General features: G+C 41.2%; 1 protein-coding gene across 4 annotated transcripts in view; it reads left to right on the top strand.

The window, feature by feature from the left end:
• CMC1 (C-X9-C motif containing 1) overlaps positions 1–24458 on the top strand; it is a 65002-nt gene that overhangs the window by 2148 nt on the left and 38396 nt on the right. For all 4 annotated transcript variants that reach the window (XM_054990884.1, XM_054990882.1, XM_054990883.1 and 1 more), the window contains exon 2: positions 7103–7195. In XM_054990884.1, coding sequence (XP_054846859.1) covers positions 7103–7195 — 93 coding nt within the window. The remainder of the gene's footprint in view (positions 1–7102; positions 7196–24458) is intronic.

Here is a 24458-nt window from a genome sequence, read left to right as displayed (position 1 = left end):
AAACCTGGACGTTCCCCCTGGCCTGCCCTTTGGGCCCCTTAAATGTGGGCCCCCTTTAATCGTGTGAAAGCCCAATAGCCCATTCTGCTTTCCCACACATGTTCCTCTTTTGCCTGATGGCCTGGCCAGTCTGGCCCAGCCACAGCAGCTGGCAGTGGCCCCTTAAAGGGGCTGCTTGGTGAAGTGGTGCTGCTGTACTTCATCCAGTCACTTCCTGGTGGCTTGTGGAGAACCAGGATGGTGATTGGGGCAGTCAGCAACCCAAAGGCTGGACCTGGTGGTGTGTTCTTCAGTTGCAGCCAGGACAGCATGGGAGCCAGGAGAAGGTCTGATCTCATAAAGGGACATCAAGTCCTGTTGGTTCCATTCACCCTTGACTGAATGGCTCCAGAAAGTGATGGCTGAGTTGCGTCTGCTCAGCTCTGTGGCATCTTTTCTGTAGGGCCCCAAACATCTGCATGAAGCCTTTGGGTGAGGGAGTCTGGGGTTCTGCAGTGAGGGGCCATAAAACAGAGATGGTGTCCAGCTCTAGTTCTCCTTAGTAGATGAACCAGCGGAAATCATGACTGGTGCCTGCAGATAATAATGGGCTTAGTCTAGGTAAGACTGAGGTGCTGGTGGTTAATGGTGGAGCTATCCAAGCATTAAGGAGTCAATATGTTCTGCATGGATTTGCACACCTCTTGAAGGAAATGGTTTGTAGCTTGAGGATGTGAAGCTATAGAAAGAGCTATAGAAAGAGGCTCAGATATTTTTCTGTAGCATTTAGTGCCCTTTGCCAGTTTTGGTTAGTATGCCAGGTGTAGTCGTTCCTTGAGATATATGATTTGACCATAGTTATCCAGAATCTGTGATCTTACCTATATTGGGTTAGAGCATAGCTGGGTTAACATGGTGCACAATGTAGCAGTGGAGTTATAGGCTGGAATGAGTTACTCAAGCCTTAAAAACTCTCGACTGGCTTCTAATTTGTTTATCCTAAGCAATCAGGGATGTAATAACTTGGCGTGCAGATTACTCTTCCCCTAGTGATAATCAGGGGAGGAACAGAGTGGAAGAGAGCTGTTTTATGGTCAGTGCAAGAGCTTCTTTGGCTACTGTATTTGTGATGGACTTCATAAAGATGTTGCAGTCTTGATCTGATCAGGAGTTTTCAGCCATATAGTGTATGAATGATATAGAAGTAACTTAGTTTCTTGGCGCTCTTTGCATAAGCACAGATTTCCATGTTACAAGGATAAAGGATTTACCTTCTTATATATGCTTTCTGACCAAATTTACTATCAAGTGCTTTGCTAAGTTAAAGAGAGAGAAATTTCTTAAGATAACTTTCACTGAATCAATGTTAGTGTTAGTGTGCGCAAGCTTTGAAGTTGTCCAAAAACTCCTTTTTGCGTGATATGATGAAGAGTTTTGTGCAACTTGTTAGCTTGCATTAAACTAGAAAACGTTGGCTTAATAAAAGATATTGCCAGCTTGGTTCCAGACAGAATGGGCAAACTGACAGCAAATCTCTAAAATGAATTTTATCTATTAGGTAGAAGTTTTTTTCTTTAAGGTACCATTTTTTGAAATTCTCTCTTAAGTGTTTATGACTGTGTGATGATAAACATTAATGTAAAAAATATAAACCTGTTTAACATGTTTCTGCAAAAGTTAATGATTGCTTTTCTGTGTAAATATGCCTCTTGACCGATAACATGATTCAAAAGCTTACTGTATCGCTCAACTGAAATCGGTCAGTTAAAAGTCATGATGATTACCACACTAGGTATTGGATCTTGTGGGTGTAAGATTATGGTCTCATGGGTTTTCCTTCTGTGACCAAAAAGATCACAGGGAGATCCTCCTCGTTGTCCCCTGAAGCAGAGAAGCTTGATTGGTGGGTACACAAGAGAGCACTTTTTCTCTGGCAGCTCCATGATTATGGAACCATCTCCCCAGGGGAGTGCACCAGGAGTTGAACTCATCAACACTAACCTTTAGCAAAAGTTAACATTAGCCCTTATTAGCAGTAACCATAGCTAAGTTTAAACTGTGAGGTTAAGATGGGCAGGAGATGGGAGGATGTTCAGAATCCCACTGCCTGCTCCTGACAGGAGTGTGACCTTCTAGCTGTTGCTGTGTTCTCGTGCTGACTGCATTGCTCCGTGTTCTTCTTATCCAGTTTTTAGATACATTTTTTATGTTCATCACTTAACTCACTTGTTTTGTCCGTGGTGCCCCCTCCCAGCAGCAATAGTGTCATACAGAGGGGTGCAAACCTTCTATCATGTTTTCATCTTCACAATCAAAACATTTTTTATTTTTGTAGAGTTATCCATGCCAGGTTCTGTCAAGGCACATTCTCACCTGTGGCTGATGATGTGCTAGTAAGTGTATGACTGGTCTGTGGTTGTCAGGGATTCGACTCCTGGGACCACTTTTCCTAGCAGCATGACATGCTGAAATGCTATTTGGCTTTGGCAATGTTAAACTGCTTAAGTGACTGCCATTGCCCCTTTGTCTATGCTGTCGTGTGTATCTGTTTGAAGTGAACAGTGAATGCGGTGGTGTTTATGTGCATCTTTCAGAAAGAAATCCGTGTTTAAGACATTTGAGACATGTAACATAGTTTACCAGCCAAATTCTCAGCAATCTGTAAATCTCATTTAGCTTTGTTAACTGCAGCTGTAAGTAACCCTTACAGATTCATGCTGTAATCCTATCTACATTTACCCGGAAATAAGTCCCACTGAACTTAGTGGAGTTTCTTCTGAGCAAACATGCGTGTGATTAAGATGTCAGTCTTCTGTTCTCAGTTTTACTTAATATGGCCCTCAGTCATCAAAATATACATTACTTTACTGCATCTCATCCCCTTCCCTCTCGTTTTACTTCACGGATGTCCTTTATGGTTCCAAGAAATTTGTTTACCCCAATCGCCATCAAAATATGTGCCAGGGTGTTTGCGTGGCTAAAGAAATTTTTCCTGCCTTAGTGGTGCAGTGGTTGAAGTATCTGCCTGGTATCTGAGAGGTCAGTGTTCAAGTTCACACTCTGCTGTGAAGCTTGCTGGGTGACATTGGGCCAGCCATTCACAGGGATATGAGGATGAAGTGAGGAAGGGAGAATCAAATATGCTACTCTGAGCTCCTTGGAAGATGGGTGGGATAAAAATATACTAGATAGAAAACAGTTAGTGTATTGCAAGAAATCAAAGAAACAATCAGAGGCTCCCATTAGGCTTTGGGTTATATCCTGTCAATCCATGTACAGTGATAGAGTGACCTGATCACCCCAATGCAGAATGCGCCAGGATTAATTTCCGTCAGTTATTGGTCATAGCTTTCTTCGTGAATCAATGCTAGGGGCATGTAAATCTGTCTGTAGTTTAGAAAACTCTGCTTCAGCCGGAGTAGGCACAGTGGTAGTTGCCAGACAAACTTGGAAAAGCACTTTTATCCTTAAGTTCTTATCTTTTATCCTTAAGTTCCAACACCAATTTTGTAAGAATCAGCGTCATGTTCTTAAGTACAGACACATCACAGAGATGAATAAATACTTTGTATGCTTAGATTCTTGGGGCATCATGGCGTTTAATAGCTATGGTTGAAGGCAGCATGTCTCATTCCTTAGCCCCTCTTATTTTAATTCTGTATATTCCTTTTTTTAAAAAAGCTATAAATAGCTCAGACAGCCTTTCAGTGGAGTAACGTATAAATCTTAAAAGTAAATCAATTACTACATGATGGTTCACTGCATGGAAAGAGCAGTCTTTTTAGGGGTTAGGGAATGAATATAGTGATACCATTTCTAATATTTTTCTGAGTATTTTTTCTTTTTTTTCCATGGCTCCCTAATACTGTTGGGATGTGGCAGAGAAAGCCAACTAAACTTGCCCAGCTGCATGGTTTTGACTGCAGTCCTAAACACTCTAGGAAGTAACCATTATTGAACTTAGTGGGACTTACCGCTAAATAAATATGCTTAGGATAGCAATGTGTAATGTTTGGGTCTTACCAACTTGTAAGGATTATGGGTTCAGGTCCCACACTGGATAGGCATTGGTACCTAAGCTAAGGCAGTAAGAGAGGACTCTAGCAATAGTGCTTTTGGTGCACAGCAAGGTACTATGGAACGTGGAAGTGGTTTAGCTTGGTCTGCATGTATGTGCAGGACTGATTGGATTTTTTTTTTTAAGGTGAGAAATGTGCCTGCATTTCAGAGTTTTCCTAAATTTTCTTCTGTGAACTGTCTGTAGTTTCCCAAAGGATTGATTAATCCGTCATCTCTCAGTAGCTAAGATAGTAGCAATGGCTGTTGATAAACCTGATGAAATGAAACTGTTCAAGGAGGAAGCACTTTATCAGAGTATAAAGGTGCTGTTCTTCTGGCTATTCTATTCTTTATTCATATGATTTTGTTTTGTTCGACATATTGGTTGTATCGGTGTTTTGTATTGTACATTTCTCTTTTGCCAAATAGAACAGAATTGCTGCAAAACCAGATTCCAGACTTACAAGACTATAAGCATTGTGATTTTTTTTTTAGCAAACATGCTTGTCAGTATTCTCATAATCCAGTACTGCTATATTGCAAGAACACATGAGCCCCAAAGCAAAATGTAAGGTAACAGATTCAGCCAGTGAAAAAGGTGAAAATTGACTTCAAGGTGATGATAGAATAGTGAGAAGTTAAAGCTTTGAAGTTTTTTCCCCCCTCATAGTGTTGTCGTCCTTGTGCTCTCTCTTCATTTGAATTGATACGAATGCAAGGTAGAAAAATCTCAAAATTTGAAACTTTTGCAAACTGCGGAAAGAGAATTTGCTGAACTGATTTTCAGGAACAACTGGTACTTAATGCAGAGCCGTGAAGCAAAGTAATGACTTACAGCCATGTATTGTCGAAGGCTTTCACGGCCGGAGAACGATGGTTGTTGGGGGTTTTCCGGGCTGTCTTGCCGTGGTCTTGGCATTGTAGTTCCTGACGTTTCGCCAGCAGCTGTGGCTGGCATCTTCAGAGGTGTAGCACCAAAAGACAGAGATCTCTCAGTGACACTGTGACACAGAGATCTCTGTCTTTTGGTGCTACACCTCTGAAGATGCCAGCCACAGCTGCTGGCGAAACGTCAGGAACTACAATGCCAAGACCACGGCAAGACAGCCCGGAAAACCCCCAACAACTTACAGCCATGTTTACCTCAGAAGCAAATAAAGTCCTCTTGAACTACAGTGAGACTGAAATTCCCCATGCACTGTAAAAATGCAATTTGTGAATAAATTTTCTTGCATGGCTGTCAGTTGATTCAGAAATTTTATTCAACCACATTTAAATCTGTGGTCATAGATCCATGCATCTGACGAAGAGAACGTGATTCTTGAAAGCTTATGCTACAATAAAATTGCTTAGTCTTAAAGGTGCTACTGGACTCTTTTTGATTTAAATCTGTCTTCCTGTTTTGTCATGTGTGCCTGTATGAGACACTTGAAAAGCTCTGGTGACCAGTTCTATTATAACACTAGGTCTGGAGGGTTTTTCATCCAGAAGAACAATTTTATATCCAAAATCATGGTAGTTGGTACTCATGCTTTTGTGCCTTAAGCTAATCTGTATACTTTTGTCCATGAAATTAGAGGAGAAGCAGGACAGTTCCTGTGCCAGTTGTCTTTAGCATTGAAAATGTGACATATGGATGATTTTAACTGAATAAGGGCACGTCTGCAAGAAAGTTTAATTCAGATTCCCTCTGTTCTGCAACCCACTAGATGGAAGGAGGAGAGGAACAGATACTCTGTGCAACTTGTGAGGGGCTACCTAGGGCCAGTGGGAACTTTGTAGATACGGTCTTTGAGGATAAGGAAGCAGGTAGACAGCAGCACTCCGTCAGGGCTGTTCTCTTTTTTGGAACTGTGGCATAAAGCAATCGCGTGCGTCTGGAAAGGTGGAAGTTATCAATATTAATGCTTCCTCACTGAGAAAAGTGATTAGATTCAGGTCAAGAAATTGCCCCAGGTTAAGCACTTGTTTCACAGTGCTTGGTATCCAGTCAAGCCTGATCTTGGAAGCTAAGCAGGGTTGGCCGTGGATAGTCATTGGATGGGAGACCTCAAGGAAGACCAAGGTTGCTATGTTGTAATGATTTTAAGTAAATGTGTGTATATGTCTTTAAATGTTTGGTGTGGTTTAGATCAGGGGTCCCCAACGCCAGGGCCGTGGACTGGTACTGGTCTGTGGCATGTTAGCAACCGGGCCGCACAGGAAGTGAGTGGCAGGTGAGCACAGAGTTGGCTCCAGGGAGTAGGCGAGGTAGGCAGTCACCTATAACTTTATGGGACTTTCCACCACCAGTATCCATGGAAGTTAGTTGGCATGAATGGTGTTGACTTTGCAAGCAAAACATATTGCGGACCAATTGAAATGGTTTTGGATTGGCAACTGGCTACCATAGGAAGGAGAAAGTAGGAATAAAATATTATCATTGTGGAGGAGAATAAGCAATAGCTTGCAGGGGTATGAGAATAAAATGTGGCAAGCACTGTACCACTCTGAGCTATGATAGTATTCATATATATGCAGTGCAGTCCTAAGCAGAGTTACTCCAGTCTAAGCCCATTGAAATCAGAAGGGCTTAGACTGGAGTAATTCTGCTTAGGATTGCAGTGTTCGTGTGCTTTTTATCCTGCCCTTCATCAAGGAGGCATTATCCTCAAAGCAATCCTTTGAGCTGGGATATGATGAGAGAGAGTGACACAAGCAGGAAACCTGGGTTTCCCTAGGTACAGTCCAGCTTATTATACCACACTGGCTCTCTTTTACGCTGAGTTGGATCCAGGGGTTCCTTGCTACTTAGGGAGCAGTCCCTTGATCTAATTCATTATTTAAAAGTCAGCTTTGGTATTACTTCACTGTATCTAGCTGCCTGTCAGAAATTTAAATTGTTAATTAGAAATCATGATAAATTGAACTGCTGTTTATAAGATATCAGAGTGACAAGTGGATACTGAAGTTAATTGTTACCGATCATGTCATTGCAAGTATGCCTAAGAACTGTGGGCTTCATACATCACTTCTTATCTTTTCAGTTTATTTGTGACTTGAGTATATTGTTGTTCTCTTGCAGAGGAACCAAAACTCAGACATGTCGAGAAGGATGTTTTGATTCCCAAAATTATGAGAGAGAAGGCCAAAGAACTGTGTTCTGAAAAAGTGCAAGGTGAGTGGAATTCATCAAAATAACCATTCTACTTGTCTGTGTGTGTGTGTGTGTGTTATGTGCCATCAAGTCACCTCTGACCTATGAATGAAAGACTTCCAAAACTTCCTATCATTAACAGACTTGCTCAGAGCCTGCAAACTGGAGGATGTGGCTTCTTTTATTGAGTCAAGCCATCTCGTTTTAGGTCTTCCTCTTTTCCTACTGCCTGCCACTTTCCCTAGCATTATTGACTTTTCCAGAGAATCTTGTCTTCTCGTGATGTGACCAAAGTACGATAGCCTTAGTCTTGTCATTTTAACTTTTAGGGAGAATTCAGGCTTAATTTGATCTAGTACCCACTTATTTGTCTTTTGGGCTGTCCGTGGTATCCACAAAACTCTCCTCCAACACCACATTTCAAATAAATTAATTTTCTTCCTGTCAGCTTTCTTCACTGTCCAACTTTCACATCCATATATAGTAATGGAGAATACTATAGTCTGGATTATCTTGATGTTGGTTCCCACAATTCTAATTGGGTGTCCTGCTAAACAATATTCCATAGTTCCTTCAGGGGGCTAGTTATTTTTTTATACATCCATAAAGTGGCATACTAGCAGAGAAGTTACACAATGATACTTGAAGTCTCTATCAAATGCAGTGAACCCACAAGAATTACTAACCCAGCCCTGTTTTATAAATGTGAAATAACCATAGAATTAGAAAAGAAAATTAGGTGGCAAAACTTTCTTGACTGTAGCTTGTTAAATAGGGCATAGGAAATCCTTTCGTATGTCGTCCCCCTCCGGTTGCATCCTCCATTAGAGGTATGAAGGCCTGGAAAACATTTTTTCTTGAGGGCATAATTTCAATTTTTTCCTGCAAAAAACCTCTCGTTAATTTTTTTTTCTTTTAAAATGAGTGAAATGCTTCTTAAAGCAAGAGTTATCACATGGGCAGTATACCACATGAAAAAGTCTTCAGGTTCTTTCATTTTTTCCAATGAAAAAATTGGGAAGTTTGGGGAACACTAAAAAAGTTCATATAATTTTCTTTCCTGTTGAAACAAGTAAATTGAAAGACAAGTTTTACTCAAAATGTATAGTGGAATGTCAGGATTGGGGTCAGATCCTGCCGTGCCACGTGTGTTTGCCATGATGTCTCCTGGGCCATACCCTGGCTATCCTACCAGGGCCGCCTGCTCGGCCTGTGTGAGGGATTTCCTCCCTCTCCTTGCTTCCTGAGGGCTCCTCCCTTAAGGCCTCAGATTGGTGGTGACAGGGTTGGACTGGAGTGCCCCTGAGTAACCTTGCCCCAACTGAGAAGCTGGCCTTGGCTTCAGGCACAGACCACTCATCTACTCCCCAGCCAGGATATGGAGCCCTCCTTATATCCCTCCCTGCTAATGCCAATCCCGCCCATCTCCCAGATGTGCATTCCCAGCGTGAGTCCCACCACCTGGGCCACCATTGGCCAAGCCTCTGTGCTCTGCCTCCTCCCTTGCTGGCCGCCATGGCCGTTGCCACTTCTGCCTGCGGTCGCCCTGTCAGGGCTGATGTTGGACAGGCCAGAATCACACCTGCCTGACTGGCTGGCATCCTCCTGCTGGGCTCGCCTCCCCTGGGGCTTTAGGGCTACCACTGCCGCCTGCTGCCCCTCCACCTTCAGCTCCTGCGGCTTCAGGCGGCTTGGCTCTGGGGTGGGTGTTGTCCTTCTTGCCCTGCCTCCATTTGCTGGCCAGCTCTGAGGGCTTCAGGGGGCTGTGCAGGTGCCACGCCTGTTGGGCTACTGCCGAAGTCTCCCACACTCTTGTCTGTGCCCAGGCCCACCCTGAATTTTGTCAAAATTTCTTGTGGGGTTTAGTAGCATTCACACCCCAGAATTCAGAAGCTCCCTTGTCTATAATGCCCTTTTCTATCTTGTTTGGGCTTGCAGAACCTCAGAACTGGAAAGGGAAGGGGCTGTGCAGCACCTGGCTCCTCCTGATCTCCACTGAGTCTCTCCTTTACAGCCTGGAGAGAAAGCCCAGTCACCTCCTGAGAGCCAGTTTGGTGCAGTGGTTAAGAGCGCGGGACTGTAACCTGGAGAACCAGGTTTGATTCCTCACTCTTCCACTTGAAGCCAGCTGGGTGACCTTGGGTCAGTCACAGCTTCTAGCTCTCTCAGCCCCACCCACCTCACAGGGTGTTTGTTGTGGGGATAATAATAACCTATGCCTTTATCATTTGGAGCTACGGTGAGGAAGAATTGATGGAGTTTTTAAACCACCTCAACAATATCCACCTGAACATACAATTCACCATGGAGAAAGAAATCGGGGGGGGGGGGGGACTTCCATTTCTAGATACCTTGGTCATCCGCAAAGCAAACTTTCAGTTAGGTCACAAAGTCTACAGGAAACCAACTCACACAGATTGGTACTTACACAAAAACTCCAATCACCACCCTCGACAGAAAAGAGGCATAATAAAAACATTAGTAGACCGTGCAAGACGGATATGTGAACCACACTTTCTCAACGAGGAAACTAATCATCTAAACCACGCACTTCAAGCAAATGTCTACTCCAGAAATGAAATCAGAAGAGCAGTTAAACCAAGGATAAATCAAACAACCAAGGAAAAACAGTCTCCCACAGGAAAAGTGTTTTTGCCATATATCAAAGGAGTCACTGATCAGATGGGAAAGCATATGAAAAAGCACAACCTTCAAGCAGTATTCAGACCCACCAGAAAAATACAACAGATGCTACGATCAGCAAAAGACAGTAGAGACCCCCTCACCTCTGCAGGAGTATACCGCATACCCTGCAGCTGTGGACAAGTTTATATCGGGACCACACAGCGTAGCATCCAGACAAGAATAAAAGAACACGAAAGACACTGCAGACTTGGCCATCCGGAAAAATCTGCAGTGGCTGAACATAGCCTAACTCAAACAGGACACAGTATCCTATTCCAGGACACTAAAATACTGGACAACACTTCCAACTACTTCGTCAGATTGCACAGGGAAGCCGTTGAAATTCATAAGCATAAGCACAATTTCAACAGGAAAGAAGAGACCTTAAGAATGAACAGAGCATGGTTTCCAGTTCTGAAAACTACCAGGCTAACAAAATACTCTATACCCAACAATAGCCCTGCAGAGAAGATTAGCATATCAAGCACCAATCCATATGCAAAAGAACCTCAGGATACAGTGAAGCCTCCCTCCATTAGCATTCCACACCCTGGGAAACTCTTACAGGATGACTCAGCCCATCCCTACCTTCCTGAGTAGATATAAATTACCTGCCAACTTCTTTCCCCCACTGTGACACTGAGAGATCTGTCTTTTGGTGCTACACCTCTGAAGATGCTAGTCACAGCTGCTGGCAAAACGTCAGGAACTACAATGCCAAGATCACAGCTATACAGCCCAGAAAATCCACAACAACCATCGTTCTCCAGCCGTGAAAGCCTTCGACAATACATCAACAATACAATAATAACATACTTTGTAAACCGCTCTGAGTGGGTGTTAAGTCATCCTGAAGGGCAGTATATAAATCGAATGTTGTTGTTGTTGTTATACCTGCCTCTGAGCCCTTTATGAGGCCAGTACAGCGGGCTGCAGGTGCTCAGCCAATTCCCCTGAAATCTTGTGTGAACTTAGAAGGATCTTAGGCTGTGCCTACCACCTTTTTCCTCCTCCCATTGTCTTGAATGGTCTAAACAGCCAACAGCAATTGGCAGTGATGTGTTGCTACTGTTGCTGCATTCCTTCTTGCAGCTGCTCCATCCTGGCCAGCTTGGCAGCTTCTGGTTGTGGTTGAATGGGAGCCTTAGGCTGGAGTAACTCTTCTTAGGATTGCACTGTTCGTCACATACGATGCCCCATGCCCATTAACACTGGCACATCTGGCTGGAGTGTCATGCTGTGATTTCAATTGGGCCTTTTAATAAAGGATCCCTGATATGGCAGCCAGTATTGCTTTATCCATTTCGCGTTTACCAACAAGGAATAACACCATTCAGCTTGTTTGCCGGCTTCCTTGAGACATCTGTTGGATCTTGGCCTATGGCCATACAGACTACAAGTATTCTTGAACTTAGCCTAAGACGAAAACTTGTATTATCTTGGGACTATTTCATACATTATCTTCCAATAAACTCAGGTTTGCCAGTGGGTACACTAGTAGTGGCTTCCTGTCAAATCTAGGCATTTCTGACCTGTAATGTTTGTGTGTTTATTTAAAACATTTATATCTCGCCTTTTCTACTTAGACAACAAGTGTAGCAACAAGTTACAAGAACACAAAAACATAATTTTTTAAAAAAAATCTTATTAACATACGAAGTTTTAAAAAACAAAGTTCAAATGGTGCACCTTTTCAGACACTCATTTGTCACATTCATAGACATGCTTTTTAGGCGTATGCCTAAAAATAATAATGTCGATCATAACATTGAAAATACCATAATGTTGCATTACTTTGGTACATGTGGTGGGGATGGAATACCAGGCTGTGCTGTTCCTCGTTTGCTTATCTAAGCAACACTCCAGTGAGAGGCAGAGGAACTGGCATCTGGGCGCTTAGCTCTGCTTGCAGAAGGCAGTCTGCGATCTCCAGGAGGCAGGGAGCTGGCTGTTTTTGCCTCAGGCAGCGCATACACTGTAGACGTAATATTATATACATAATAATTATCAGTAAATGTTTTTCTTTGTTGCCTGCATGGATATTGATTTTTTTCAGAGTCAGCTCTGCTTCTTAATTGTTAGGTAAATTTGGTTTATATGTGTTCTGAACCCCCTGGTATAGGCCAAAGCACCTTTGAGCTAAAATAAGTGAAGATAAACTTTAATTTATAATGGTGCGTGTCAATTGAGAGAACAAGAACATTAACTCAAACGCCATAAGACTCTCACCTCTGTGCATTCAGCTAAACTGCCAACTTGAGGAGCAACTCCCCATATGTTTTGGAATTACAGGAGAAAGAAGTGTGATGTTGCGAAAATTGTAAAATAACCCAAGTCTTGTGAACTGGAGAGAAACAGAGAGGCTGCAAGCATTTGCTCAGGGGAAGTAGGTCAGATAGCTGGGGGTACTTCCTGTACTGCCATGTGCTGTAGCTGTTATCTTGGGTATGATCAGCATCAAAAGACAACCGAGGTGATTTGAGATTCTGTCATTGTCTAAGATTCAGTTTTTACATGTGTGAGACCTAAGGAGCTCCGAAGGATGCTTGACTGCACAAAGAGCTCTGATCATTATAATATCTTTATATTATATTATATAATGCAAAAAAGGAGTTTTAAAAGTTGATAATAATTTCCTTGGTTAATTTTTGCAGAAAAAAAGCTGAGTAACGCACCCGTAGAGAACTGTGTACTGTAAAGAAAAAGAGTGGTTGCATAGCCATTGAGATCAAAGTCATGTTTCACTTCTTTGTTGATTTAATGTCTTTATTTTTCTTAAGAGCACCTGACAGTCAGAGTAAGATCCCTTTGCTACTGAATTCACACAAGCATAGGATTTAAATTTACATGTTCATGTTCTAAAATCATAAATGCTTAGCTTGGTTATATATACCGTGCTTTCATAGATAGCTAAAATAGTGATTGGATTTCCTGACAGTTTATCGTAGAGAATGTACAGAAGAGTTCCAAACGAATCCCATTTACAATTAAGTCAAGTTATCCAGAGCCTTTAAAATATGTGGGACTTTTGCCATTAATTTCATAGGGTATAGATGGCATTTGGTGTTGGATGCCAGCTGGTGGTACTTCTAACCAAGCAAGGTTTTTTAAGAAAATTATTATAAGTTACAAAATACATAATGATACTTTTTACAGATTTTAAATTTTTAAACAACAGAGACAAAACAACTTACAACTATTTACAGTATTGCTATTCATAATGTCTACTTTTTGTAGCTATGCTATGCACTATAATATTAATAAGATGTTGTTTTCTATAATACCTTACAAACTTATAAATGATTGATAGGAGCTTAAAGCTGGTTGAATTTATTAATTGTAACATACTAAAAAAAGGGAACCATTTTTCTAGAAAGTCTGTTTTATTAGGATAATGTTCGGTCTGATGTATTATCGTTTAGGTAAAGGTAAAGGTAGTCCCCTGTGCAAGCACTGAGTCATTACTGACCCATAGGGGGATGTCACATCACTATGTTTATTTTAGCAGAAATATAATAATCCCAGGTTTTTATAAACCAGCTCTCTATTTTTGGTGGATTATGTGATTAACCAAGCAAGGTTTTTGAGGGTCTAGGCTCACTAGGAAAATTTATGGCTTAAACACTCTTCCCCTGCATCTCAGTTCCAATCTGAATTGGACTCTTGCTTGGCCATCCAGAGTTTTGGTGTGCATGTTGGTGATGCATGCTGGTGATCTCAATTTCAGTCCCTACTAATCATGCTAATCATGACAAAGCATGAGAAACCAAGCTACCATCTTGCTTCAGTGGCTCCAAACCTCATAACATGAACTACATGCCTTGAGGTATAGGGGTGTGTGATCTAGGTTTGGCAACCAGTTTAAAAGCTGAATTTATGCTGATCTGGCATAATCCACCTAAGCTGGATCACGTCTTGGAACCCCAAATCAGATATGGGCACCTGGACTCACTCAATCAGAATATCTAGCTGTAGATAGCCACCACAGGGGCTTAGCAGCAGCGAGCAAATGAGAGGACAGTGGCATGAATGGAGGTAAAGGGGGGGGGTCCCTCCATCCTGCCTCTCTACCTCCACCTGAGCTCCAAAAGAGCCCTTCAAGCTGTTGCCACCAGCTGTCTTTTAAATTCCATGGCTCAGCAAGCCTCGCCCCTCTTGCTTCAATAAAGGGATTCTCCATGGGACATTCTGGTTCAAAATGGGATTCTCTGGTTTGACAGTAAGCTTGGAAGGGAGATTTAATGTCAAACAAGAGAATCCTAAGGAGGAGGGGCAAGCCACAGAGTTTAAAAGCCTTGGAAATGTTTCCTCCATAGGAGAGAATGGAGAGTGAGTTGTGGGTAGCTTGTTCAGGGGCCCATTTGGACCCACAGGGTCCAATCCTCCTGAAATTTGGAGGGGTTCTTAGTGGATAGTCAAGCGTAGGCCCCCTGCAGATATTGTACAGCTTGCTTAAAAAATGCCCCCCAGTGCCCCCTCAGACATTTTTTCCAATAGGGAATAATAGCCAGATAAATCCAGGATTCTCTAACCCAGATCAGAAAATCTGTCCCGTATTTTAGGAATACCAGATATTTTGTATTCCTGAAACGTGGAAACACATTACCTGGATTTCTCTTCCTTCCTTCCTTCCTTCCTTCCTTCCTTCCTTCCTTCCTTCCTTCCTTCCTTCCTTCCTTCCTTCCTTCCTTCCTTCCTTCCTTCCTTCCTTCCTTCCTTCCTTTCTTTCTAGTTCCTTTTTAGATACTATAATAATGGATCCAAGCAGACTATGAAAATGCCCTAATACAACTGTGTCTAGACATAGTCATTAAAGAAGTGGAAGCGGCTGTAAAACCTGGAGACTGAGGTAAAACTGAAATATCCCAGATTAGCACAGACCCATCCTCTCCTAAGAATATATTAGTCTGGATGGAGCATTGACTAGGAATATAGCTAATATTAAATTCTCCAGCTCCCATTTACACACACAGGTAAGGAATTATAAATTGCATGCAGATCTCTGAGACACTTTATTCTTACTTTCATATTCTTTTGTGTATCTTTCATGTGTGAACACACATGCAGATTTTTGCTCCCTGTGTAGAAAAAGTTGCATTCTCATTCCCAGCTGCATTGAAATTTGTTAAGAAAGCTATGGAATATTGAATACAGGTGTTCATATAATTGTGATACATTCTAAATTCCACAGTGTTCAAGTTTACACTTCCACATATGTGTTGTGATCATGCTGTCTAGGCGTGAATAAAACATAAACAAGGAGAATACCCTTTCCATATATTTTTATTAATCTGACTGCTCTACTGCAAACAGAGTTTTTGTTTCTCTGAACTTCCGGTCAAACTCAATATTTTGTTATAAACTGCATAGATGGCATTAATGCTGCTTACAGCATTAAGTTAGACTTTTTATTCAAGTCTATGTAGGTTTGAATATTCTGATTTTAAAAGAGAGCTATTTCAGTATAAACACATTCAAATTATTTCGGGAATGCAGATTTCCCTTGTGTGTATTCCTTGCTGACTAGTTTGCAAGAACCACTATGTCCCGTGTGTTACAGTTATTTAAGCCAGGACAATCAGGTTGCAGTGGTGGTTAGAAGGGCTTTTTACCAGTCAACTTGGTGAGAACACCAGGGTCTTCTAATTCAAATGCAGACTTAGCCATTGTCATTCCTTTATGTGAAGGTAGATGGCTGTAATGTACTTTATATAAGGCTATCCTTGATGACAGCTTGGAGAAGTCAGTTTGTGCAAAACTGCACCCCACAAGGTGTGTTGAGCATAAAGTTTTCAATGCTTTATTTTTCCACAGGGGAGGAAATCATTTCAACAATTTCCACTCAGAGAATGTGATTCCCCCCTGAAACAGCAGCCTGAAATACCCCCTGAAATTCTCTTTGTGAAGGGGTCTCCTGTCCCCCAGAAACAGAGTTTTCAGTGGTATTCTGGGCTACTGCTAGAGGGGGAGGCAAGAAAATCATGTTCTAATGGCTGAATCCTTGTGCCCATTGGAATGTTAGTCTGGATCTAGCCCTCTGAGTATATCTGTTTAGGGTTGTTCTCTTAGTGTGTCAATGATTTTAAGTGTTTTTGCTGCCCCAAATTTTAAACAATGCCAAAGAAGCATATGCTGTGCCATTTTTAAAATTTTCTGCAAAAATAATTTCTGCATGAAGCTTTGCATTTGTTTAATATAAAAAAAATAGGTATCACAGTGTTTCTGGGGCACTAGAAAATTTCCAATTGATATTTTTCTGGGAATCCCGCATTATTTCAGCCCACTTTTTGAAGGGAATGAATCCTTTGCAGCACACTAGACTGCCACACCAGTTTGTGCAGTGCTTTCTTCTGTCTTTCAAACTCAGTTCAGGATGTCGGTGGTGGGCAGTAAATCCCTGACGAGTTTAGGTTCAGCAGAGATAAGGGTGCCTCATCCCTCTGTTCTGTTACGATCTTTAAACATTAAGTCTGTGAGCGTTAAGTCTACCACCTACATGCTATATTGGATGCCCAGGTATATACAGGTAGGCATTTCTAGTGGATCTGCTAAATATTTGGAATTCTCTTCTCCTAGAAACTCAAGGTGGAGATAGGGTTGGATGCAATGGGTTTTCTGTTGGTCAAAAAGGAGGGAAGGTTCCCTTTTGACAGCCAAAGAAGACTATTCTGGGATTGTGAAAAATCATGAGATGCCAGCTTTTATAAGGAGGGAATTTTGAGAGGGGATGTTGATCTCCACCCCAAACTGGCTGCTGCAGGAGGTGTAGCCGAACCCAAAATGGACTTCCACACGAGACAGAACTAAACACCATGCCTGCCTCTCTTGCTTTGCAAAAGAACTCCAAATGAGAAATAAAAAGAAATTAAGGAAAGCCAAGGGGAAGAAAGAGAAGTGAGAATAAAAAGAAGGAAAGCCTGAAGGGGAATGGAACCACAAGCCTGGGTGCTTATCACTCCTCCTGATCTTCCAGTGGCCTGAATGAAGACAGCCAGTAGAAAGCCCTGCCTTACAATTGCCCTGTCTACTTTTGAAAAACTGCAGTGGGCACCAGGGGAGATATTAGTGGGTGCCGTGTGTCCATGGAGGCCACATTGGGCAATCCTGTCTTATGCTATCTGATTGTATTGTTTATAGATTTTGAAGTGTGCCTAAAATCTAGTGAGAAGGATAAACACATCAAATAATGGATGGGATAGGTCAAGTGATGCAAAGGCTTTCAGACTCACTTTTCTACTCCGCAAGGAGTTCATCCTGTCTAAAAGATCCAAAGACTAATCTAGGCTGCCGTTTTTGAAATTTATAATCATCTGAGTTCTACTGGAATAGGTGAATATAGCTGTGAGAACTGAACATCTGGAAGTGGTGTTGGGAAGAATCCTCATGTTCTTCAGCGTTACGAGGTTAAACCAAAATGTACATTATTTTCTGCTTGTTATTTGAGTCATGTCTCCCAAATTTGGTGTTGGATGTGAAGGATTGTGATGCTTGGGGATGTCAAGATATTTTTTTTCTTTGTACTAGATAATCTTTGATCAAATGGGTACAGTTTGAAATGACTGCATTTATTTTTGCAAATAGTATGCAGTTGAGACAGTTATGGCTGTATATCCACATAAAAGGCCTTTGAGACAGCAGACTAATTGCTTGACGGTGCCATAACCTCTTTTATTGTATTGTGCCGTTTGTTTTTATAATGATGATTTAATATTTGTAAGTGGTCTCCTGTGATTGCTGTTGGCTGTCTTGGGGGTCATGTGTTGGGACAAAAGGTGGTATAGAACTTGCCTAAACAAATTGTTTAGCAAAGCTATATAGCTAGAATTAGGAAAGTGTTTGGGCAAAGGCCATTTCCAAATACCACTATTCTTCTCTGCCTGAGGACTGCATTGATACTTAGTAAGGTTGATGGGATGAAACACCACTTCAGGCTTCCCCACAGAAGAGTAAGGCCAATGTCAACCATAGTTTCAGTAATACACACTAGTCAGCGTCCTGTGGCTGGGATTGTACATGTCGCCCTTGGGCCAGCTGTACCAGAGCATGACCCTTGCACCTGACACATCAAGATCTGCAAAAGGAAAGTAATCCCGAAGCTTGGACAAATGTTGGCACTACCTGTTTCAATGCCCAAGGACACCTGAAGTAGCACTTAATAAACGTCTTATGTTCTCTCATCAGAAATGTAGATAAGGAAATGGGTGGAATGTTTAGCAGCATCAAGCTGAGATTGGATTGTCTATGGTTCATTCTCTTTACTAATTTATGGTATTATGGTCATTACTGTTTATTAATTTTTTTAATGTTACACAGAAACAAATAAAACCTCACTCTAGAGGCTGGGAAACATAAGACATCCTGGCACAGTTAGCTTTGGGATTCTAAAGTATAGCTTTGGGAAGACTTGCTGCACAAACAGGACTTGTTTTGCTAAGAAGTTGGAAAACTGGCTCATAACCAAGCATTTTTTAAAAAGCAATCCGTTCCTCCCCAACTTCTTATTTAGTTTTCCAATAATATTAAAAAACGTCCAAATAATTTGATATCAATTAACACTCCCTGCAAATTTTGCCAATCCTATGCAGTAGAATAGTCCAGGAAGGCACTTTTATAAAAGGAACAGGACTCTGAACTGAATCTCTGTGCATAGCATGTATTACCTGTTTGCAGTATACTGCTTTTGTTTTCTACTTACGTTAATACAATTTTCAGCACTTTTTAACTTGTCTTAACACTCAGTGCTTTTCTTTCAGACTGTTGTAATCCTAGTTCTATTACACTGCTTATTAGAGGTCTTATTCTATTAATTGTATTGACTTACACTGTGTGATACAGCTCAAGTCTCAGTGAGACAGGTGAACTATAAATAAAGTAACTAAATAAATACAACAGTCTGCTGCAGTCCTTACCAGAAGCAGTGAGGTATTTTGTTTAATGTTTTGGGGAGATGGCATCATCTAAGCAAGGACATATTGAAATTTTCATACTGTTTTGGAGCCTGGTGACCTGCCACCCTGAATATCTTGTTCTGTGTCATACAGTCGAAAAGAGCAAGAGTCCAGTAGCACCTATAAGACTAACAACATTTGTGGTAGGATATGAGCTTTCATGAGTCACAGCTCACTTCTTCAGAAACTGAGACTCAGGAAAGATCATACCCTACCACAAATTTTGCTAGTCTTATAGGTGCTACTGAACTCCTGCTCTTTTCTACTGCTACAGACAGACTAACACGGCTACCCATATTTGTGATACAGAAAAGAAGAATGCTCTGCTTTGGGCTTTCTTTGTTTCCATAGGGTTTTTAATAGTATCTTATGTTTATAGACAAGCTCCATTCATTTGTTCTGAAGGTCTATTGCTACACCTTTAGATTATTTGAAATATACATTACTATTCATTAAAAACAAATAGAGCCAGTTCTGAATCCAGGCTGTGGACGTCTATTTATGTTCTTCTAAATTGTGCAAATCCACACAATATTAAGGACAACTTCGAAAACCCTAAGGAAAGCTGCAGCAAGCTAGACATAGGGCTGCTTAACACATTGGATTGTATGTGAATATACATTAAAGATTTGGTATGCAGCCATTTCTGCCCCATACCTTTTCAGGGAGCTACATGTTTTCATTATAATTTCATCTTCTTTTAATGTATGGAGAATTCTGTGAATCAGTAAGGTGCATATTTTTGCAGCGGAATAAATCTATATAGCCATCTTCCATGATAAGGGTGCATGGTCAAACTTCAGTGTGTGTTCTCTTGTTTTATAGTAGATTTGGGGGAGGGAGGGCTATATGTAAACAGCTATTCAGAGGTGAGGGATTTAGATCCAATTACTTCTTTCTCCTGGCCATCTCCTGTATTAACTAAGCCATTGTATCTTGACGAAGTGTAGTGGCATATTTATGTTCAGCGATGAAGAAAATCTAGATATTGAAAGGCTGGCATTAGGGCTTCCCAGGAAACTTGTTTGCAACATAATTTGGGGGTGGGGTCAGGGGGACTTCTTTTTCCCTACTTGATTTTTCCATGTCATTTCAACCCAGGCTGATCTCAAGAAATGGGTCAGGCAGCTAACGTCGCCATTGCAACTGCATTTTTTTAAAATAAGGGATTGGAACAGCTTTTGTGAGGACAAAGAGAAATGAAATCACTTTCAGTGAAAGAAAGAGGCCTCATTATAACTACCAACAGCAGTTATTGACAGCTACACTTCCTATTAACAAGGAGCGTTTAAGAGTTTGGCTGTTGGATCTTTGGACTTGATCTAATTTGCTAGCATTAATTAGTTTCTTTTGAGCACAGACACTTGGTGCTCACAGCTATAGATTTAGATGACTAATTAGGACAGAAATTGAACAGAATGGGGTAAGGCATTAACCTTCAACCATTACCAGCTGGGGCTCTTATAAAGACTACCAAGTCCAAATGGTTCCTATTCATATAAGGAGTATCCTAATGAATATCAATTTCAGCCAGGTTGCCTTATTCTTATCAGCAGTGCCTTAATTTTTATATTACCTTCTATGAAGTTTTAATTGCATCTCTCTAATGATCCAGATTTCAGGTTTAATGCCTAAAGAAGGCAGGCATGATGGCAGATTTACTTATATTTACTCAATTATCTTTCCTTTTTTTTTGTTCCTTTTAAAACAATTGACACTGGCCTTGAGCTTTCTCTGAGAATTGGTATCTTGAGTAATTTGAGGTCAATATGCCATTACTATCTTAATCATTATAATGTAGGTAGTTAAGCCATCAAGTTAAAACCCTGCCATTAACTGAGAGGTGTTTAATCCTGACACATTCCCTGAATATATTTGCATTAATCTCCACAGCAAGAACTCTGATATAGCCAACTCCCGAGGCTTAAACAGTAGCTTGCTAATTAAGTACATCTTCGTCATTAGCTATTCTGATGATATGCAAGCAAGGTGGTGATGTGTTAATGTGGGTATCTAAGTTTATGAGCAGGGTTGTTCTTTGGGGCTGTAAACAGGCGTGCAACTTGATATGTATGCTTCCTTGGAAGTAATCCCCACTCAGTTCAGTGTGACTTAACTTTTGAGTAAACAGTTACGGGGGTGGGCTATAAGAACTCAAGGCACTTTGATTCCGAACTTGGACACACTACATGTTTCTGAAGAGCGGCATTGTTAAGAACCTGTTTGCCCTCTTCACTTTCTTCCATCATTAAGGATAGCGGTGCAGTCCTAAGTACCCTTTCCAGGAAAGTAAGCACCACTGAAGATACCTAAGTAGGATTCTGAGTAGATTTACTTAGGATTGCTCTCTTAGATTTTCAATTTATAACTTGTGCTAGCTGGCTCTTTCAGAATGACCAAAGAAGAATGTGGGTTGTGGACAAAGCCTTGAACTTGTTAATCCTTTTTGTAATATTTTCAGTGCTTTTCTGAATAATAATAACATTAGCCTTTCAGGACTACTTAACACCCCCTCAGAGTGATTTACAAAATATACCATTATTATCCCCACAACAATGAACACCCTGTGAGGTGGGTGGGGCTGAGATAGCTCCTAGAAGCTGTGATTGACCCAAGGTCACCCAGCTGGCTTCAAGTGGAGGAGTGCGAAATCAAACCTGGTTCTCCAGATTACAATCCTATGCTCTTAACCACTACACAAAACTGAAGAGAGACTTTGTAAAACCTGTTTCTACCATGATTTCCCTATTATAATCCAGGCTGTCTCTCCCTCACCCACCCACCCCTGCGCCTTCTTCCAGAGTTGTCATTTTTTTTGATAAATTTTTATTGGGTGAGTTAATATATAAGTCATTTCATACATAATCTGTTATCCCCCATATCCTAGTTTCCCCCACCCACTCCTCCCCCTTTTTCTTTGTAGACTTCCAACAGTTTTCCAACCCCTTATCTAATTATATCTACTATATATTGTTATATTATTTAAAATAAAATGTTATTTCTTAATACCATTCTCTTATCTTAAACTCACAAATATATATTCCCTCCGTAAAGATCAATTTAAAAATTCTCCAATTCTCACCTTTAAAAATTCTCCAATATACATAATTTCCCTTTGACGTCCCGCTTCTTTTCCAAATACAATTTAAATTTCCCCCAGTTAATAAAGAATTCTTCAGACTCTTGTTCTCTCATTTTCTTTGTCAGCTTGTCCATCTCGGCCATATACAACAATTTTTGGATCCAATTTTCTATTGTCGGTATTTCTTGAGTCTTCCATAATTGTGCATATACCATCCTTGCCACCGTCGTCACGTAAAACATTAGCGTTCTATCTTGGATCGCAAACTCTTCTAAACTTATGCTTAGCAACAACAACCTTCCAGAGTTGTCATTTTGATGTAGGGTAACTCTGGCCAGGTCTATACATACACCACACCCAGGTGGTAGAATTTTGAGGAAGTGGTGAATTGGGCTCTTTCAAACAGTAGTGTGAGCAGTCGACCCCAGCCTCTGCCATGTTTAATAGCAGCTTGTGATATAAAAATCACAGAGCCCCTGAATTAATGCAGCTTGATCTGCATTAGGGAAATTCCAGCCAGCTGAGCATAGCATCGCCGAGTCCCACCCGGGAGAGTAATCAGGAATGGAATGCGAATGAAAATGCTGAGGATTGGGCGTGATTAGTTCCTACCCTTCCAAGCTGCGGATTGTAATAAGAAAGGTTCTCACTGCGTCATCACCCCACATTCTGGTCCCCTTTCTTTCTGTGATGCGATCCCACCCTAAGTTTGTAGGACCATCAATCAACTCTAATAAGTTTTACTCCTGGGAACATCTAATCAAGATCTAAATTCATCAGCCCAGCTCTGGGAACATTAATTAAACAACCATTTCTTTATGCATCACTAGGAGAACAAAATTCTTTTGTCACACCCTGGTAGCACCAATCAAAGGTAATCAACCCTTTGTCATTCCCAGGAGTTGACCTTTACGGTCTTTGTCCCAATGGCTGAGGGGGCTCCCCAGCCTCAGGTCACGTTTTGCCCTATAAGAACCAGGGCTCTTGCCACATTCAAATTGTGCATGCCTTCCTGGATCTGAGCACTGTACCCTTAGGGTCTCCTTCCCTAAGACTCTCCTGGTCGAGAACGCTGGCCATCTGAAGCCCTTTTCCTTCGTGGACTGCGCTACTCCCCAGATAGGTAATTATCACCCTGAAATCCCTCAAACTTATTCCACTTTCACCACTGCTTTTCTTAGGCATCTTGTGTGTTTGTGAGACATTTCTTGTGTGTATGTGAGTTTCCACTTTTAATAAAAATTACTCTTTAATTCAAGGTCACTAGTCTCGTCCGTTTCCTTGGGAAGGGGACCCCGTAAAATTGGTAGAGTATCTTGCTTTGTTGCCGCTCTCATGTAACCTACTTCTTGCTGCTAATTCCCCCCTTTTACTTGCAAGGAGTCCCACTCCGGTAACAATTGCCCCTTTATAGTTGAAAAAAATCCGGGAATAAAAAATAAGCACACTAGGTAGAAAGTTCTAAGGCTTTAGCATGTTTTACTAGTTTTTTACTTATGAGGAATCAGTGAGGAAAATTAGCTTTGAAAAATGTAATCCCTCAACTGAAAATGCTGCTGCAGAGCAGAAGGAATCCTGGAAATCCCCCTTCCCCCCCCCTGTGCATTGAATCTTTTTTTCCCTTACCTCCTACCACCCATATCTCCTTAACTGCAGATGCCAGGGTTTGGACCAGAAGTACTGCTTTCAGAAAGCCCTGTAGTATATAGCCCATCTTCATTGCTAGTGATTTGATAGCTCAATACTGGCAAAGGAAATTCTCATTGTAAGCCATCAAATCTGACCCAAATAATTTCCCCCACATCAAGATAGCATCTTCTGGTTCTCCAGTTGCCTTTTCCAGAAATTTAGCACTTGATTACTTGTTTATGTTAGATAGTCTGCTGTTGTTGTTGCTTGTTTGAGATCTTTACTTGCTTCTATTTCAGAGCAATTAATATTACACAGCTAAGTGAGAATAGAAATATCTGCAAATACTGTGGCATATGCCACTTTGCCAGTCTAAAAATAATATAGCGGTGATATGTTGCTATGATAGCTGCATGTGACAAAGTATTGTTAATGAATGCTTGCAACAGTAATATGGAAATGAAGAATTTCTCCCCACTGTAGTAGCTATATATCAATCACATGTGTTACAATAAAGAAATCTTACCTGAACCAGCTCGAGTCCTCTTTGTACAATCCAGTTTAATGGGCTAAGTGGCCTTGTATACATATGTGCATATACACAATTTACCAAGAAGGTCATGCTGCATTCCTTGTGCATATAATAAATATTTATATAGAGTATTAAATATTAACGTTGCTTTTAGGTTACTTTCACAACAGAAATGTGAGTTTTTTTCTCCTGATGAATCCAACGTGAAACTTTCAAGGAACTGATTTACTTCGTCACTGGGAAATGGCCTCTGCTTTTGATCAGAGAGCTGCCCATTGAAGTGATTCTCATGGACTCCAACCCACTTGCCAACTGGGTGGCGCTCATACAAATTTATGTCCATAGGCCTCATAAAGCAACTGTTACTCTTTCTGGTTCTCACAGACACAACTTGGACTGTTTCAAAGG

This window comes from Eublepharis macularius, chromosome 11 (genome assembly GCF_028583425.1).
Source record: "Eublepharis macularius isolate TG4126 chromosome 11, MPM_Emac_v1.0, whole genome shotgun sequence".
Classification (NCBI taxonomy): Eukaryota; Metazoa; Chordata; class Lepidosauria; order Squamata; family Eublepharidae; genus Eublepharis; species Eublepharis macularius.
Note: the sequence above shows the minus strand (reverse complement) of the source record. Positions and strands in the feature narration are given on the sequence as shown.